This window comes from Falco naumanni, chromosome 6, assembly GCF_017639655.2.
Source record: "Falco naumanni isolate bFalNau1 chromosome 6, bFalNau1.pat, whole genome shotgun sequence".
In the NCBI taxonomy this organism is placed as follows: Eukaryota; Metazoa; Chordata; class Aves; order Falconiformes; family Falconidae; genus Falco; species Falco naumanni.
Window position 1 is genome coordinate 58,130,506 of NC_054059.1, and position 20,697 is coordinate 58,151,202.

The 20,697-nt window shown below is 39.3% G+C and overlaps 1 protein-coding gene across 2 annotated transcripts in view; it reads right to left on the bottom strand.

Moving 5' to 3' along the window:
• The window catches only part of TPD52L1 (TPD52 like 1), a 57,499-nt gene that overhangs the window by 9,108 nt on the left and 27,694 nt on the right, over positions 1 to 20,697 (bottom strand). Inside the window, exons 4-5 of one of the 2 annotated variants that reach the window (XM_040598262.1) lie at positions 9,009 to 9,110; positions 2,427 to 2,441 (exon numbers count right to left, since the gene is read on the bottom strand). In XM_040598262.1, the coding sequence (XP_040454196.1) occupies positions 2,427 to 2,441; positions 9,009 to 9,110 (117 nt within the window). The remainder of the gene's footprint in view (positions 1 to 2,426; positions 2,442 to 9,008; positions 9,111 to 20,697) is intronic. The other variant, XM_040598263.1, reaches the window with a different exon arrangement.

A 20,697-nucleotide genomic window follows, 5' to 3' on the forward strand; every position in this document is an offset into this window, starting at 1 on the left:
ACAGACTCCTGCTAACTGCAGACACACACAACATGTGACAGAGGAACAGAGAGCTACCCCTCCATATGCCGCAGTGACAGCCGATAAGCTCTGTGTTGGGCGAGTGCAGTATGCTTCGGGTTTTGAACTTGAACAGCTGGTTCAAGGCAGCAGGCAATTGCCTTTGTTGCATGTACAGCATATACAATCCAAATAGCCAGTGCCCACCCCCAGTTTGAACAGGCTCCTGCACAACAGGCTACCTAAACAAGAGGTTTCTTCAGAGAGCAGCTGCTGGCCCCATCTCTCTAGGACGTTTCATCTCCTCCTTCACACCTCAACACCACCAAGGGTAGAAAGCTGTTTGCCACAGCTCTCGTCCAGCTCTCCTTGCAACACTTCCCTCCTCAGACTTCCAAGATATTGGAAGGCTGGCAAGTGGGGGATGGAGCCTCTGCATCAGTCAAAGATCCCCAAAGCGTCTTGCACACCTTCAGCCCTGCCGGTGACTGCCCTCTCTCACCACCTGACTTCGACCAGCCACATTCTCCCACCTGAAAGCCAGTTCTGCCATCATAGCATCACCTACTCCCTGCGGCTGGGAAGCACCGAGCCTGTTCTGAATATGAATCTTTATCTGAAGTGTAGGAACTGTCCATAAGTACATTTAGATCTGAACATTCTAAGTAAATTGTGCACTGCAAGAGTACATACTGTTTCAAAAATTCATGCATGGCTACTTTCAGTGTTGACTGACAGCTGCAGCCTAGTCTGATTGAGAACAGCAAGAGCTTTACTTTAAGGGACACCAACATTTGGCTGCAATCAAGCAAAGCATGATTATAGCATTAAAAAAATGAAAGCTCTCATATAAACAGCACGTGTTTGTTCTAAACTCTACAAATTCAGAGCAGCACTGTCTCTGTATAAACACAATAATTTTTTTTTTCCAGATTAAAGATTCAGAAATGGGGGCAGAGACGGAGAAAGGAGCTATTTGGCAAGCAGGTGGGACATACAGATCTTATACAAACTGTTTGCTGTTGTGTATATTTTAAGGCTTCTGCTATGCTCAGATAGACAAGAACTGACACCAGACAATGCAAATATTTCACGTTCAGTTTTTCACATCATTTTGAAGACATACAAAAGATTAGCCCAAACATTTCACAAGTGCAGCAAATCTTCAACAATCCTAATAACATTAAACAAGCACGCTTGCCATTTTAGTCTTGTAAAGCATGACAAATAGGCAAAAATAAGAGTTTGAAAGTATTTCAGCATAGGCCACTCCTAATAGCAAAACATTCCAAACACAAAGGTTTAGGTAAGACTACATTGTGCCATATTAAATTTGCACAGCTGACAGAGAGCATCTGAATACTAAGTGCATATTTTGAGTTCTTTTAATTTCTCTACAGAGGTAAGGATGCAAGTTATAAGAATGGTGACAACATTGCTTACTAGAAGCCTAAAACATTAAGCTTCTTCAAAGACATAAAGGTCTGTGATGGTGATCAGTGCAGAGGCAGAGAACAGTGACCCTTCATAACAAAGGTCACTAAATATTCCATTTTGGTTTCATGTCAGAGTGAGATAGGAAGGTCAATCTACACCCCATTTTGACGTTTTCTCCACGAAGTAAGAGTACATATTGGGATCACTTAGCGGAACAGAAAAATTGTTCTTGAGCTGTCTTGTGCACTGACGATGCTACAAGGCCAGCAGGACTGCAGAGGATTCAGGGCTGTTCAACCCTTCTGCTGGGTAAACTGATGTAAAGCCAGACCAATTACAGACTCTTTGAACACACATAAAATTGTTTTATAATTCATCATATACTGAAGTGCTTTACAGCATCAATAAATTCAAGCTCTAAACATAAAGAATCCCTTTAATCATATTAAGAACTTAAGCCTACTATTTGAAATTTCCCCAGGACTGAAGAATTTTAAAGAGTCACTGGGCACACTTCATGATGAATATGTTTCTGCTTTATTGAAGAAGAGGTAATTAGAATCACAGAATGGTTTGGGTTGGAAGGGACCTTAAAGAACATCTAGTTCCAGCCCCCCAATCTTCATAAAACTCTGCTGGCTGAATAGATTTTTTCTGAGTTATTTGTCATCTATGACTCAACCTCTGACAGAAAAAGATAGTTGAGAGAATGGGATTACATATAAATAGGTCTTTCCAAGAGCAACATCTTTTGAATGTGTTCCTTATTTGAATTTGAGGCTAAGCTACTCAAGAGCAAGGCAAACACTTAGTCCAGTCCTTTCCTCATCATACTCACCATGGTGTAAAAATGAGGAACTGCAGTTTAAGTAGTATATGTTTTATTCCTATATAATGATGCTGAAAGGAAAGAGGTTACTACACTACATTCCATAAAACAAATCCTGTCAAATACAGCGACAGTATTCAAGGAGAGTAATGCATCTTACCCAATTGAATGCGATCTGTGGCAGATGCACAAGGAAAGAAAAGCAGAAGTTGAAAATATTATGAAAATGTAAAAAAAAAAAAATATACATACATATCTGTAGCATGTCAAACCGCCTGAGGAGAAAAATAAAATAATTTGCATTTGAATCTTGATGCTGGAATTCATACTAGAACATGGATCAGTTGAGATTCCTTCAAAGCAAAAACTTTCACACATTCCTTTGCTACTTCTTCTGTGTGCAATAAAGTACAGAAGTTTTGTCTGCTACACTTCAAGTTCTCTTCATTAGCTCAGATTTAAACAATGCTAACTGGTTTTCTTCCCAAAATCCTACCTTGATCTCATTGAAAAGAAAGTATAGGCGAACTGGAATTGTACATGTACATCAGCAGCATGTGGCTTTTTTTCCCTTCTGGATTTCTTAATCATCTCTTTTGAGAAGGGTATGGAAAAAAAGGGGGGATTTTAATTCCTAAAATGACATTTCTAAAATACTTGTTCCTTGTTGAAAATACTTGAAACACTTTGACACTGTCTTCTAGCTTACAAGAAACTTAATTAAGGCAGCAGAACTGGGAGAAGCACACTGATACACAATATTCAAAGGCTGTCATTAAGGTTGCCGAAGTCGAGAAATGATGAGGCAGACAGTCTGTCCTTCATCTGTGTGTTATTGATGTAGTCTTTAATTACAGACCACTTCAAGGGAACACTGCCCTCACGCAGCAAGCCAGACAGATGGTGTACACTTAATGAACACCTCTTCAATACTTATTTTTCGCATCCTTTTTCAATGTGTGGTGCTATGCATTATTTACTGTACTATATTCACACCTTGCTCCAAAGAAATGCATTGATTTCTTCAGGGTTATTTACAGGATTTATCATCATGCATATTGGTGCTTCTCAAACATCCATGGATTTATCTTCACAACACATTTCTTAGACCAGCTTAAGTAATACTGTTGCTGTAAGTAGCCCCCTTTTACTACCTGCTGACTCCCAGTAAGGGCCACTCCCTTCACCATGCCAACACAGACACTCGGTACAACCATGTAAGGAAACCTGTGTTACTGCAGAGCTCGAAAAACCAGCACAAATGAAGGGGTGAGCATCAGTAGAAATGAGAGCAAACTGCTTCAGCCATCAGCAAAAGAAATGCTTATGAAATTACATTCTGAAGCAAGATAGTATTAATATTTCCTTTAAAGTGATATCAGAGACACAGAGGTTTAAGAACGGTAGTTTTGGGTATGACAGCTACAGTATTTCAAAGAATTCAGCTACCAATGAGTTCAGCAACAGTTTTAAGCACTCAGAACCTAGATCACAGAAATCCTGGACATGCACGTGCAAAAATGCCACCACCACCACAACAAAAAAACCAAAAAAGCACAACAAAGGCACAGCAAAAATCAACTCCCACAGCACTAAAGCGAATTAATTAAACCTGAGCCACCTCCAACAGATAGTGACCTAACCTGCTTCTTTAAACTTCCAATGAGACATTTCACAGCCTGGAGAAGTAACTTGTGCCCCTGTTCAGCTACATTTGTGAACCACTAGCCTAGCACTTTCAAGGCCCTCAGCTGCAAAGCAAGATGGTCCCCATCTCTGCTTTTGATTTTTTTCCACCTGTCAATAAAGCACCTTACACTTTCCTACACTGAATTTTATCAGTTAAAATAATTTTGAAGTCTAATCCTGATGTCTGAAGTGCTTGCATTTCCTCCCACTGCAGTCATCTGGGGATATTAAGTGTACACATAATGGCATCATCTGAACCAGTAATGAAAATGCTGAAGAGCAACAGACTCAGGACAGATGCCTGCGAAATCCTGCATTATGGCGAGATACTAAAACCTGTTATTTGACTATATCATTTTCAGCTCCCTATGCCCTCTACCTGTTAAAGCAGTGACACTTAAACTGTTCTCCAGTTCTGCAAAACCAGTATGGACAGCCTCATCAAAGTCAAGCGCTATCACATCTCCTGCCTCCCCTCTGTCCTCTGACAGGTACTGTCAGCTCAAAATAACTGTTCTTGACAAACCCTTTTATGTTTCTGTCATCATGCTATCTTCTAGATACTTAGAAAACAACAGGTTAATGCATTTCCCCAGTATCTGTTTTGTATTTCCCAGCATTTCCCTTGCCCCTTTCTAGAGGGATGAACTTTGCCTTCCTCCACCCCTCTGGTACCCCATATACTTTCTGTGCTGATTCCTGTCATCTGAGGGGCACATTCAGCTGCCACAGTCATGCCTCCAAGCTCTCCCTCCCTACAGTCTGCTGCCTGTTTCCACATGTGCCTTCCAACTCCTGGCAGGACTGAGGCATTATATTACCTTCATTGATCTCGAGAGCTGGCTCATACCAGGCACTGAATTTGAAAGGGGTCTGTGTGATCATGTAATTAAAGAAAACATTCAAGACAGTTGAATGAAGGATGTATAAGCAGTATAACTGCTGGCATCCTAATTTGCATGTATGTCTTTGTTAGCTTGATCTTTAAACACATGTACTTGTGTAGTAGTAATGTATGTGGTAGTGTGCATGTAGTACTGTAGTGTACGTAGTTTTCCCTTTTCTTATTTTTAAAGCAAACCAAAAAACCAGAAAGTCTCCCACTTGGTATCACAACTTATTTTTAAGGCGGCCATCCACAGGGCTGGAACAGATCCACATAGACAGCTGCAGAGTAGTCCAGTAGTATCGCATGAAAAAATCCAAACTTTATCAGTATACAAAGCAGCAAGGGGTTAAAGACCCTGAACTCTGTATCACATCTGTGCTCTACACGGCAAGAGCCATCTTGAAATGTTAGGGTAACCTCTAGTTCTGAGAGATCTGAGCCTACACTACTGCTCTATGAGTGACCCAGGACTCCCTTCATCCCTTTTGGCTTTCTTCTCCATGTCAGAATATCTTAAAGGGAACAATATGAGCTGCGGGTGAAGGGGCAACAAAACATCCTGATGGCATATCATTAATCATAAGAGCTATTAACGGAGAATCTATTAACTATATTACTAGTTGCCTAGTTTGTATCCTAAAGCAAAAGTATCTGCATACTGGTTTTATATGCATTTCTGGTATTTCTAGTAACACGATAATATTAAACAAAATGCATTACAACTGTGAAGAGACCTTACAAGCACTAATAATTAATACAAAATTTAGAAGATGTAAAACGCTAGTTCATGCATGAATTAATTAGAAAGTTGTGACACTGGGAAGCTGGGCTGGGGATGACAGAGAAGCACAACAGCTTGCCTGAAAAGCACTTTGTCCTCAAAGGGTGGCGTCTCTGTTCTTTGGGGCACAAATTTTGTCTTTTTTCTTTCTTGTAGATTCCATCTTCTTGAATTCTTACACAGCAAAATAGCACATTTGGGGGAGTCTATCTGGCCTGTTGCCGATATATGATACTTTAGTAATAATTTTAGAGCTAAAAGAAGGTGAAAATTAGACCCTGAGTCTTCAGAACAGAAATACGTGTTTTGTGTCGTGCTCTGGACAGTTGACATAGCAGGAAGCCTGGAAAACAGAATTTTGTTTCACAAAGGCAGCAGGCTTCAATATTTAGTCAGACTGACTACAAACCCTTTCAAAATCACCATCACCACAGGCAGGGGTTAAGACTGCTGAACATACTGGGAATTATGATGATCATCTGGATTTTAGAAATCAGTTTCAAGAGTCTGCTCTGAATGAAAGCAGAACAGGGATTTGCATCTGGATGCCACTGGTGACTATCAGCCTTAATGCCTAACCAAAAGAATTAAGCCAGTCTGATGTGTGTTTAAATCAGCATTATCGGAGGGGGCAGTGATAATCCATATACTAGATCACTGAAATAAAACGATTTGGATTACCAAAAAAGCATGCAAGCGATGAAACAAAAAATGCAGGCCTCCTTACAGCTTACTCCCCCAAACATGGATGGGGTTGGAGTGGGAGAGGGGAAGATTTTTAAAAGCGGGTTATTTAAGTGACAAGGTTTTACAGTGGGACCCCACTCTGAACAGCACATGCTTAAGCTGAGCCAAGATCTTAGGCCAGCTTTGCTGATGAGGGAAGCATAATGACCATTTCTCTAGATTTAGGATTTTCAGCTAATGCAAAAGGACCAAGTTACGCCCTGTTTTATGTAACTTCAACATACTGGCTCTACTTCTTGCTGCTTCATCATCAAGTGTCAAGAAAACTCTCCTAACTGAGAACTTAACTGAAAAAAGTAAGTGTACACAAAAAATGACAGTGCTGGTAGTTTCATTTTCCTGAAAAGTTCCCAGCCAGGTTCAAGATAATAGTTTTAATGAGAGAAACCTACTAGAAACAGGCTTCTTGATTAATCAAAATTCTTATGGGCTTAGCCTCTGCTTTGAGCCCTTGGCTAAAGGGCTAATGGGATAAACACCACCCCATCTGCTTCCCAAGCGCTGGTCAGAAGCACGATCATCATGGGGGTCGGGGTTGATACTGACAGGTAAGACATGGTAACCATGATTAATTAAGGGAAATATTAGAGGAAAAACATGCTCTACTACAGCGAAGACATTTCTGTCTTTGCAGTTAATCTCACACCCTATGCAAAGCACAAGCAACAGGACCCAAGAAGTACTGAGTTGTTAAACCATCCTCCCCTCTATGATCAAGAGCCAGCGCTGAAGGTATTCATGCACCAACTCTTTGGTCACTGCTGTAATCTAAAGCATGGAAACAGCAACAGGACCTATTCACTGAGAAGTGGGCTTGTCTTTTTACAGAAGGAAGTGTTAAGAAAGCACAGAAAATTAAACAGAGGATATGTTCCATGCAGCACATGCATTTCTCAGAAACACAGAATACAACTGCAAATGCAGGGAAGGCAGTAAGAATACACAGAGGTAGGAAAAAAGCTTGAGAAAGCAACTCATGCAACTGGAGCCTCAGCCTGGAGAAGAGGGAAGTAAAATATGATAAAATCACAGAAAATGATGAGTGACATGAAGGGCAGCAGCAGGACTACACTCACTGTTTCTCATAATAGAAGAGCCAGAAAGCATCAAAGGAAAGACCAGGGAGACTCAGAACAGGGAATGAATGAACAAACAAATAAGCCACACGCTTCTTTACTACATAACTGTTCATCTGGGGAGACATGAGGTGTATGAATGTCAAAAGCTTACACAAGTTAAAATAATTTTTTTACAACAAGTTAAACTAATGAAGAAACCCTTCAAAGGGTTTTAAATGAAAACTCAAACCTCTGTTTTAGAAAGTTTTAAGCTCTAAGATTGCTGAATGCTAAAAAAATGTAGTAGGAAAATGTAACTGCATGCCTCCTTATTCTTACATCCTTTTAAAGGCATATACTACCTATGGATGTTTAACTGTATCAAGTCAAACAAGCCTTAGTTTATGTTCATACCCTGGTTGCAAGTCACTCACTAGATTTCCATTATAAACTGTGATGTGGAAGAAGACACTGTAAAACAGATCATACTTTACGATGTATTTTCCTTTTGCGATGAAGATTTTCCTTTTTTAGTTTCATCTATAAAAACAGTAGTACTTCTGTAGAGGGTTTATTAAGCTGTATGTAAAAGGTAGGTATAAAGGAGGGACTCTGAAGATTTCTTAAGATTCAGATTAAAAAATAAAAAAAGTGGAAAACATGAGTTTTAGCTGCCAAGATCTATGCTTCCACCATTTGAAGCAAAAAAAAAAAACCCCATACATATTTGAAATACTGCAAAAAAGATTCAGAGATCTTAGATATGGTTACCTCATGCATTACAAAATGACCAAGAAAGCCAGTATATGCCAATACCTCTAATAAATGACTCTTAATTCTGCAGCTCAAACAATATATTGTAGAGTTACCGATGTCCATTTATTTCATCACAAAAAGATCAACTCCCTAAACCACCTAGGAAGTTCTGTAATCCTGCTACCATGCTGAAAACTGAAGTGTTGGTTTACAGTGTACAATTTCTTCATTTATGCTCCCAATCTGAGGGAATTTAACATCAACATTTCTAAAGATAAAACATATAAAGCCTGACATTTAAGTTGCATTTAAGTGACAGTTCTTTTCCTGATCTCAATTTGTTACTTTCATCACATCCTTTTCTTTTTTTTTTTTAATATATGCAACTGCAGAACAAAACTTTGCCTTTGTAGATCTTGAAAAAGCTGATAAAAACCAGCCTGAATTATTCTTTTCATTTATTTTTCCATAAGCAGCTCCAAGGCAGGCTTGTTTTCATCAGATGGCCTTGGTCTCCAGAATCCATGTATGAACAAAATTCGGTGAATAAAGATCTAACAGCAATTTTTTGTTCTGTTTTACTCGTACATTTCCTTAAGCTTGGATTTCAAATGCCATGTTTTCTTTTAAACCAGCACTCAAGTAAGAATTATATCTTCATTCATCATTATCCCTGCTTTTTGTTTGAAACCATGAATGCTATAAAATAGTCTGACTACAAACTACTTGAACCTTTAAAACAGTAATGTAGAAGGAAAATAAGAGCTGAAAGATGACTTTTTGTCCTCAAAATAAGACCACAGAAGCAGCAAACCCCTATACCTCATATCTCCAAACTTCTTGCTGATAGCAGTTCCTACATTGCTGATAGCTGCTGTTGCTTTTTGTCCTGCATGGCTCAGGGTCTCGTGTGTTTTCTTGTAACTGGAAACAAAAAAATAGAACAGAAACAGTGATAAGTATTAAGAAAAGAGAAGCTAGAATCCCCTGCAATTAATTCCCTTTTCCTTTATTTCCACATCTTCAAGTCCCATCCACTGGAAGGTTAAGAATCATAGTAACTGTAGCACAAAACAAATTACAAAGTTGTCCACTTCTGCACAAGCTTCCTAGGTGCAGTTTAATCCTAATGTGAGCAAAATGCTCTCCAAAGCAATCCTTCAGCAGGTCTCTCTCCCTTGTAGATAACATCCCCTGAGTGGGTCAGTGCAAGCTGTTTAAAAGTGGAATGCAGTGATTTGTTGAATACCTATTTGATAAAATTTCTGTTTACAGAAAATAACATTTACATGAAATAAGCATTCTTGTAGCAGACACTGACTTGGTAGCAAAATCTGCTGTCTAAAGCACCAAAAAGAAATGGGACACATGCAACTCTGCTCTTACCTGCGTACACATATTAGGTACATTTAACAGATACACTTCAAAATGACTTGTTGATATTTTAAATTAGACAAAACAGATCAAATCTGTTTCCATATTCTACAATTTTACTTCTTTTTAAATTTCTTTAAAGGAAGAATGTTTTAGGAGAGACAAAGATGAAAAAATCTAGACAATGAATACATATTCTTAATAGGGCTGAATCCTTTTAGAAGTCACTAATTTCACATACAGCGTACATTCAAACACAATCATCTTAATTTACTGATCCAGAATATATGCTCTGACCCACACAGACCCTTCAATACAGTTAAGTTGCATTCTCAGAGTAATCAATAAGCTTTTCTGCACAGTTGCTTTTCCGGTGACTAAATTATGAGCATGTCAGAGGCTTCGTTTCAAGTAAATTATCTGTTATTCCCAGTGACGCAGACAAGCTCAGAATTGGAAATACTGACCTAGTAACAAAAGGAGAACACGTGCTAACTTGTACCCTGTGGTGTGCGTTGGCAGAAGAGAACTGAAGAAACTATCATGCAAAATTCAGATATACAATTCCACTCATTCTACTTCTCCTTTGAACAAAATCTGTAAAATTGCAAATGTGTACCAAAATGTGCTGGAGATTAATAAAAATATCCCACTGCCTAATTCCTGAAACAGAATATATCCTTCTTACTTGTAGGTATATGAAAGCAACATAATTTTGGGGGGGCAGGAGGGGAAATCTACTGCTGAAAGTCCTCTGTTGAGGACTTGTAACCACAAGTTACAAGACAGATGCCACCTGTTTTATTCTTTCAGACAATATTCTATCAACAATTACTTTTCCCCAACACAGATATTTTGATTTTATGTTCCTAAGCCACAAAATATCTTACAGACTACTAACATAAAGTTCTAAAACTGCCAAGTGAAATATCCCTTTCTATGAAGGTGCTTCTCTCTGTTTTCACTGACTAACTAGCAAGGCAGCGTAGAGGAAGCAGCTTAAGACTAAGGTACCAAATATCCAGAAACCTAGAGTTAGATAAGCTGAATCAATGACATGCACAATGTTTAATGACAACAAGGGCTAAAACATTACATCAGTGGCAGAAGGAGGAAAAATTATAAACAGAAAGGCAGAGTACTGGTTATACCTGTTTTATTTATTCTGGTGGAATACAGAGAAGACCAAAAAGACCAAAAACGCTCTTGTATCACTGAGGCTTCACTCTCTAGCTTAACTAGTTCAATAGCTGTGTCGTTCTCTTTCTGTCAGCGGATATACTCTCAATATAAACTAGAATGGGATGAAACCCTAAAATGGACATTAACGATGCTTCAGTCAAGCTATAAGCACGTAGCTTTTTGATAAGCGTTGCGTATGAGAAAAATGAAAATCAAGTATTCTAAAGCCTACAGCATACAAGCCTTCAGACATTTTCTTAAGAGAAGTTTCCTAAACCATTCAGCACAAGTGGCATTTTGCTGATGACAAAATGGAGGCTAAGACTGGACTTCGAGGCCTAAAAAAATCATTGGTAGCAGAATCTATTTATACATAGGTTGACTGTACATGTAAATATACTTTGCAGATATCCTTCTGAACTGATGGTTTGAAAAAGACACCTTGGAGTTAATTTTATTCACAGACATATTCAGCTTTGTGATAAAGCATCTCCATGACTCACCTTTCTGCTCCAGGTTCTTCACAACTGTGTAAAACTGTTAGGACAATAGTCCCAAACACCCCATAGAGCAGATGGTCTCAAATTTAATTGAGAAATGTTAGATTCCCCTACATGTTTCTGAACATTACATGGGTTAGAAGATACCTTCTGGGAACTGGCTGAAATAACACCTATTTTTGGCATTTCAGCTAAAACTGTGCTTTCTCTGTAAAACTCATAAACCCAACATCCTCCCCAGTATTTCCACTAACAAGGAAGACATGGAGACTGCATTTATGCGCCTAATACTTTTGGCATTACATAACAGTGTAAATCCAGCTAAGACTGTTACACAACTAGTCTTTTTTCATCACCAACTTCAAAAAAATTACCTGTGACATGAACCCCTTCTCCCTTCAGCAATGACGAAGAGGAGCTTTAAGGACCAACAAAATAACAAGGGTAAAAATGCAGTGCAACATGCAATACTTGCCAACAGAGACAAGCAGCAGTAATTTCCATCTTAGTAGAGCTCACTGACAGCTAACTTAAAAATCAAGCTGCCTCCATCCCTGCCTCTCCACCATTATGCACATCACTATGCCTCCTTCATAAATAATCTTTCCACAGAACACACTGCCTTACTGTAGTTAGTTACACTCTATATTGATATACAGCACCATATTTTAGCTTAGGCATTTTTATCCTCACAGTTATGTCATATTTACAGTATTCGTTTAATACCTTGCCAAACACTCTAGTAACAATGATCTCTTCAACATATTCTCTCTGACCTCTGGGAATCTTCTCAGTTGTACATAGCTTTAATAATCTGAGCTAGCAGTTTTCATATTCTTGTGTAAAACACACCAGTTGCAGTTTTGTTTTAATGCACTCAGCTTACGTAATTTTCAGAAACCTTTAAGAGCAGAAATAAAGTTGGATATTCCAGGTAAGCTCTACTAACATCGACTCATTGGAAAAAGTGCTGTACATAGGGCTTAATTCCTCCTAACACCACCTGCTCCAGCATGCTAAGTCATCTACAATATCTGTACGCACTCATCCTCTAAGCAGCCATCACTGGCAATCATTAGGTAAGTACTGACCAACGCAGCTCATCAAGACAGGTGACAGCATCTCAGCAGTCAGTCAGTCATTGGCTGAAATAAGGTCAGTGACCCTGAATCTTAAGGCCAAAATGCTCCAGCAGAAACAAACTCAGAGAATTTAGGACACAGAGATTCAAGAAATACCACCTTTCATCCAACCCAGTGTGTATTTTTACACAAAGCCACCACTAGGCTCTGTGTCTTTCTTACACTAATACAAAGTCACCATACCCCCCCTGAGTTTAACAGCACTATGCCAGATGCCCAGAAGCATTATTAAAAGTAGAAACAGGCTACAATATTCATGCAGTTAGAGTAGAAATCCCTTCTCTGTTTTTGCGGCATCTAAACATCCTCTATAGCACAGAACTGCTGGTAGTGGCTAACAGGGATTGTATTCCATGCTTTATATTTAACAGTAAATATTTATAATGTATTTCACAGAAGGATTAAACAAATATGGTATGTGAATTGCTGTCACAATTGTAAACTTGTAAATAACACTTACCTGTGTAATTTTGAACACTACCTTTTCATATTACATTATCCTAAGAATTTCATCCACCAACTTCCAATTACAATTTGGTTTTTAAAATAAGGGATTTCTTTAACAAAAGCAATTGCTTATAAAACTGATTATTAAAGTTTCTCATAAAATATTCTGATATTGCAGTTATATTCTGATAATATGTCCAATGCATTTAGAAGAATCTTTAAAGATAACACATCTCCAATACTGTAACATACTAACTAGGCAAAGTAGACTTGCAGCATATTTTGACTACGTTTTCATCTGACAGTTTCATATACTGCATTTAGGTTGTGTTATCATACGACAACCAGGTCTCACTAGCTGACTTTTACAGCCAGTGAAAGCAAATGACAGAAGATACTGTTTCATAAAACACAGTGTGTGAAGAAAACAGTGCTTCATATAGAGTATAGCCAGGCAGCAGACGTGTAGAGAGATCATAGAACTAGACATTTAAATGACCAACATCATCTGCAGAGTAAGACAGGATAATCATACTGCATGCTATTTGCTCTCATCTCAACTCAGTACAGAATTGCCCTTCACATGGCAGAATTGAAGCTAACCTTCCTTTATAGGTGCAATACATGGGTTGCTGACAAAAGTAGGCTACAAATTTAATATCCATATTTTGCATGGCAAGCTGCACATTTGGCTCACTACAGTAAATTATAAAGAACTTAAATTCAGAGTCTGTAAAATTAGTACATCCACTAATTAGTACATCTTCATTCAGCATTGTGCCTCTTCATCAATGCTTGCTGGCAAATTAATCCATTTGAGAAACCCTCTTCTGTGATAAAGCTTACATAAGATGCAAAAAAATGCAAACAATTAACAACAAAACCATACAGCAGAGCAGACTGGTAGCACAAGCCATACCCTATTGAGCTTGCTTGGTTTTAGCTTTCAAACCATTAGTCAGCTTAAGAATGGTATTTCTGGAATCAATGTAAAGCATCTGGATCTCTGAGAAACTCTTAGCTAGAAAACTATTTTTCTGACGATTTTCTGGGAAAAATAGGGCTCAGCATTAATTAAATTACAGTAATGCTCAAATGAAATAAGTGCATATATAAATGGCAGAAAACATGTACAAAACTCTCGAAGAGCAATCATATTGCCATTTTGCCCACAAATGAACTTTAAAGTGTTACACGGTTTGGGTTGGGTTTTTTTAGTGTTCATCTGAAATTTATTCCAACTGCAAAAACAAATGACAGATTTACTTTTTTAGATATTCTTCCCTTTGCCAGGTATGTTAAGAATTAATTGAAACTGTGCTGGCACAGGGATGGGTACATATGCCTAAATCAGTCAAAGGAAGTATGCCCCAGGTAGTTCCTCTCCCGCAGAGAGAGGAAGGGCAGAGCCGAGGGAACTGAACCTCTGCTGGTCGCAGGGGACCTGCCTGCAGCCAGAAATCCGTGCACAGCACACAGAAGATGACTCTTCAGTAGGCTGGAGAGAGTCATGGGTCAGGAAAGGTGCCAGACAAAGGTGACAAATATTCTGTGCTGTCTTGCACTGTAATCTTCAAAAACATAGGGATACAACTGTGCAAAAGGCACTATTTGTGCATTGCAGCACAGAACTGGGGAAAAACAAGCAGCTGTGGTACAGTTAATCTCCAGATAGAAAAGCACAGTATGTTGGCTCAAGCACAGATGAGTTTAAGAGATTCCAGGGTGAAACTTCACAGTTCATCAGACCTTAGACTACGCCTATGACTCTGTTTGTGGGCTCTGTACCGTACACTAGATCAACAAAATTATGCAGATTAAATATATCCCAGTCTCCCTTTTCCTTTCTCCCCCTTCCTTTTTCTTCCTCCTCCATTTCCTTCCTCTCCCTTCCTCCTTTCCTTCTCTTTCCTTTTGCTTCATTTCTGGTTTTCCTTCTCCTTACATTTCTCCCTTCTCTTTCCTTTCTTTCCCTTTCCTTTCATTCCTTTCCTTCCCTCTCCACTGACCCTTTCCTGGATATTTTTAATCCTGGTCATTTCAGAGATTCCAATGTACACTCAGACCTGGCCTCCCCTCCGCTTCTTAGAGTTAGATATACATACATACAGGTAACTAGGATATAAGTGTACATATTTTCTGGCACCAAATGATAATTACAGTGGGTTCCTCCTGGATAAACTAACACTATATTCATTGATCTGGAGAAGATCACCTGACCTTGCTGGGGAATTCCAATTAGCTGAAGGTTCTGGTGTAAAAAAGAGGACATACATCTTTTAGAAAAGGGACAATCAGAATAGACTCAACTTCTCAAAGTCCTTTCTCCAACCTTATTACCCCAAATTCAAGGCCAGAGATTCATGTGGGAAAAGCAGCAAAAAAATGATCTTTGAAGAAGGCATGAACATTGCCTGATCTGACCCAAAGGACTTACAAAGTCAGTGAAAGTGACAGGCTCCCTTTCCTCCCATATAGCACAGGCTCACACATGGGTAATGTGCTTGCTAAAGCCAACATGCAATTTCTTCACTTAGCTGCTACACTCGCAAATCCAGAGAAGAAAATGTCAAAAGGTGATTACACATTGCAAGGAACAGAAACACCCACATTTCTTCGACTACCACTCATAATAAGTATGTGTGTGGGAACATGGTACACTGAGTTCCTAAAAGTCACAGCAGGACTGTGGCTGTCCACAAATTGTATCTGACTTCCTGAGAAAATTATGAACCTCCAGAACACATTACTATATATTTAAAGTTATACTAATGAAGACTGCAGGTACTGTACATTTTAAGTCTAAAACACATGCAGTGCAACTATTACTTTCTATTTTCTCATCACCTGGCAGAAATGTGAACTGCAAAACATTAAGTTCCCACTGTTTCTGGAAACCCATACAGTTGTCCTCAGGTTCCCTATCAGCAGAACTAAGTTTGCTCACACAGTTTTCAACCAGTAGTCAACTTTATTCTGTCTCTGGAGGGAAAGGCCAAGTCCATGTTGAATGTTCTTGTCCTACATCTCAGGCAAGTATTACATGTAAAAGCAGAGCAATATTGAAAACTTCCTAAGGTGGCCTCAAAAGATAGCCATTCACCTGAGAGAGCCCCAGACACTGCCTAGGAGACATGCTGTTCGGAGCTAGCACTTACACTTCTCTTGATTCTGGCCTCTAGTTCAAGGGATTTTCCCTTTCTACAACAACTGACAATTTTTGCCTGTAAGGGGAAAAGATGAAAAGTCATTTTGAAACACAGCTTTGCGAGACTCCTATCCTAGATGGCAGTCCTGCACGTGTCCATCTTCCATCACGTCAAAAGCTTCCCAAGCCCCTGGCTGGAATCGCTAAGTATATGGGTTTTGAAACATTTAACTTCATTTCACTACTACAGCCCTCAGGGAGAAAATGGGTTCTTTTTAAGTTTTTAACCATTCTAATAATGTATTGGCCATGGCACAGCTGGTCTGAATGTCTGGAGTACTGTGTTTGGGTGTGTTTTTTTGTGGGGGGGAGGGTTACTGGCAAAACCAATAATTTCCATCTCCCTTGAAGCTCCCTGGAAGAGCACCAAATTAAAAGCTGAGGGACAGACAAAGCTGAACATGGTTCCAACATACACACTTAGAAAAGGTCAAAGTATTTTGTTGATCTATGTCAGTGCTTCATGTAAGGGACTGGTGAGAAGGATAAATTAACGCTTGTAACCTTCTCCATATACAATGCAATGCAATTCTGTAACTGCACTGAAGAATACTATTACTTGGGACTTTGACTGTCTGAAAATAATGAGGCAACAGGGCTCTTGGGAAGTTCAACAAAGGGAAATGCAAAGTCCTGCAGTTTGGGTTTAATAACCCCATGCACCAGTAGAGGCTGGGGATCAACCAGAGGGAAAGCAGTCTTGCAGAAAAAGACCTGGGGTCCTGGTACACAACATGATGAACATGAGTCAACAATGTACCCTCACAGCAAAGGTGGCTAACAGTATCCTGGACTGCATTAGGAAGCATGATTTCAGTTTGAGGGAGGTGACCCTTCCTTTCTACTCAGCCCTGGTTATAGCCACACATGGAGTGCTGGGTCCTGTTCTGCACTCCTCAGTACAAGGCAGACATGGAAATGCTGGAGCAAGTCCAGTGAAGGGCCATAAAGATGCCTAAGGGATTGGGAGCATTTCTCATATGACAAAAGGCTGAGAAAGCTGGGACTGGTGAGCCTAGTGAAGAGAAGGCTCATGGGAGGATCTCGTCAATGTGTATAAATAACCTGATGAAAGGTAGTAGAGAAGATAGAGGCAAACTGTTCTCAGTGCTACCTAGTGAAAGTACAAGAGGTAATGAGCACAAATTGAATGGAAGAAATATTTAAACAAAAGCAAAAGTTTTTTTTCACAGTAAGGGTAATCTAACATTGGAACAGGCTGCCCACAGAGGCTGTAGAGTCTCCATCCTTGGAGATATTTAAAAGCTGACTGGACATAGTCCTGAGCACCCTTGCTTTAGCTGACTCTGCTCAGGGGAGTTGGACTACACAGTCTCCTGACATTGATGTCAACCTCAACTATTCTGTGAATTTGTATAAAACTATGGTAAGAAGGTACCTTCAGTAAAGATTGACATAATGCACTATGCGGTGAAAATCTGAAGTACAGAAGGCTAGCGAGAGCTGTGGGAACGTTATTGAAACACAACCGAACAGCTTTAACTATGTAAACACACTGGATTCAGGTTACATAAACCCTTTCCTTTGTAGCAAAATGTTAATTAGAAAAGCTCAATTATGGTCTTTGTAAATATCCCTGTAAAGAGATTTTTAATGATTTTTTAAAGCTAAACTAAATAAACTCAAAAGGCACCAACATTACCCTGCTTCTAGCATCTACATAAGAATGAATTATCTATGTTTAAGTTACAAATAAAAAACTTGCATTGCTAGAAGCTATCTGAATATCCACCCACACTCTATTCACTTGAAACCTGATCTTTAAAAAGGTGTGGGGGAAAGTCATTCCAGTTGAATGCCTTGCAACCGAGAAAGCAAATTAAACTTGAGGCAATCATTTGCTCTCTAGTTTACTGATATCCCCTGTAGTAGAACCCCCTGCCTTACCTAACACATAGATAATACTAAAAATCATCCCACTGAAGAATAGCCTGGGAAATGAACAAGGAACTTGAAAAATGTATTACAATTCTGGTCATCATAATAAGTGAATGACTTCCAAATTTATTTCATACAAGGTTGAAAAATACAAACAACATTACAGGTTTTCTTTGGAGGAAAACAAAGCTGATTTTAAAAAAAGCTTATTTGATACAAAAAAGGCTGCATACTACTGTTGCAAATATCACTTCTTACTAGAGACAGTCAGAATTGCTTTTGATACCTTAAAGCCTGAATTAATGACAAGGAAACAGACTTTGTACAGATCTGTATGTTGAGCCTGACATAATCTTCAATCTATAGAGGACACCAGCCCATTGACCTCCAACTCCAGCTTTCTTCAGTATGAAAACTATGACTGGGTTTGTGTGGGGTTTTTTTCCTTTTTAATCATAGCAATCCTTTAATGACAATTTCTGACGTACACGTCAAGCATGCTCAGGCTAACTCCTAAGTTACCCATAGTCAACTATTTAAAATATAAATGCTTTAAAATAGTCAGAATCTCAACTTAAATTTAGTCATTCCAGATGGCATCCATCCTGTGAGTTAGTCTTAACTAGTGTTCAGATACACTTTACAGAACTGTTTCTGAGACAAGTCCACCCCTCTGCCTCTAAGTCCATTTTAACCCTGCATTCCTAAACAGAGAGCTTTAAAAAAGTTACTAACAAAAGGACAAAAATTTGGCGCTTAGCTGTTCTCCATGGCTTTGAAAAGTTCCCCATTAAAAGAAAAGCGGTTTTAACTTCCAGAAAAGCACAGTAAGTGAAAACCCAGTAAGAACTGAGTGAAAGCAAAATTTGCCTCCTTAAAACCAGGTGATTTTAAAATTTAAAATGACTAATTGTGGATTTAGAAGCCTAAAGTACAGACATGTAAATATTTTGAACTTTTATTTTTTAAAACAGGCTTTTCATCCTTAGTAAATGGCAGAATCTTGGTGAGTAATGCTATCCCATTGCTATTTGGGTGTAGCAACAACGAATCATCTTTATTACTTAACACATCCATTCTGAAGAATGCTGGATTACCATGATTTGTACTACCATCAGCGTACCAGCATGAGTGTCAGCCAGAACTATTTAGCAGTTGGGCCATGGATATTGGGATTTTCAAGGGCATAAATGGACTTCTGCTGCTCGGTTCCACATAACTACTTGTGGAAACTCATCACCTAATGCCTTGTTGTTTCTGAAACTCATCTTAAAAAGTAGCAGCCTACAATACTGATGAAGTCTCCTAAGTTTCTCTATCCTTGTGGAAAATACCAACATTGTGAAGTGAAAATGAAAAGCTCTCTTGGAATTTGCTACCAAATTTCAAGTAAAAATGCAAGTTTTTGTTTCAAAATTTTGCTAGTGTCTCCTAGTAACTCTAGTTCAGGTGTCTTGTGCCCCTCCCCTCTTCTAAAGCTCAGTGTCTCTAGACTATCCTCTCCTAGCACATGCCAAACACCCACACAGCGCTAGCATGGATGCCCCTGTTAATGACATGTCACATGAAATAAGACCCAGCTGAGAAACTGTCCAAAAGAGATAGGAGACATACAAATTACATTTCCTATTAAAGGGTTTATGCCTTATTTGACTTCTCATTAAAATACAAAGAATTATTATTCTAATGTAAAAATGTTTAGCTATTTTTTCCAAATCTCTGTCACGGCCTTGGGTACACCAAGAGGCACTGCAAACTCTTCCCCCACCACTCCTATGAGTTTGACCACCTGAGCTCAACGCTAGCTCTGACACTGCACAACTGTGTAACCTTGGGAAAGACTGTAGTGACAGTGCTGTGCAAGAAGGTTGGGAGAAGCCTTGTTAGGCGCATCTCCCCTTCATGGGGAGCTACACTAAAGCTTAGACTACATTGAAGCCCTTGGTCCTTGCCTGAGTTACGTTACTGGTGTGTCTGTATCTGGCCCAGTACCTCACTGAACTTGACCTACAGATTTGACTTCCTGGCTTGACCTTGGGCCTGGCTCATCGCTGCAGACTCAGATCTGAACTCTTGGCTTGACCCTGTTTAGTGTCACTGGACCTGCTCTGCTCTCTGTTCAGGTACTGTGGGACTGCTCCTTCATGGGTGCTGCCCCTGCCCTGCCTGCCTTGCTGTTGACTCCCAGCTCAGGTCTGTTGTGGAGCAGCTCACTCCTGCTTCTCCCTAAGTGTTAAATTCAGTTGTCAATTGAAAAGAAAAAAAATAAATAATAAAATAACTTCTCAGACAGCGCTTGATGAAAGGTGGGTGGTTCTTTCTACCAATGTTGCTATTAATTCAGCCCAACAAGTTTTAGAGGAGTGTGGCATGTTAATGTATGTAAGTATAAAGACCAGTACGAAGTTGAGACCAGCCCCTCAGTAATTATCATGGCTTTCCTGGAGCTTTGGAATTCAGTATTATTCACCATCTCTCTCAGAGACACTCCATCAGAGATACAGAGCAAAAAGTGTTTGAAACTTGCAAGTAACACTGCCTATCCTGGGTCTGAACATTTTTTGTGGCAGAATCAGGATAGGTCTTATCACTATGTCTGTATGTGTATTTTTAACTCCTTCCTTACGTGAGACAAAAGACTTACACCAGTAGTTCTTGGCAGCAAGCTGCAGCCCAAAAAACGTCCCTCTCCTCCTTTCTCATCCAAGAACTGATGACACCTGGCACTCTCCTAGAAGGCAGTAACCGACTTAGACTAC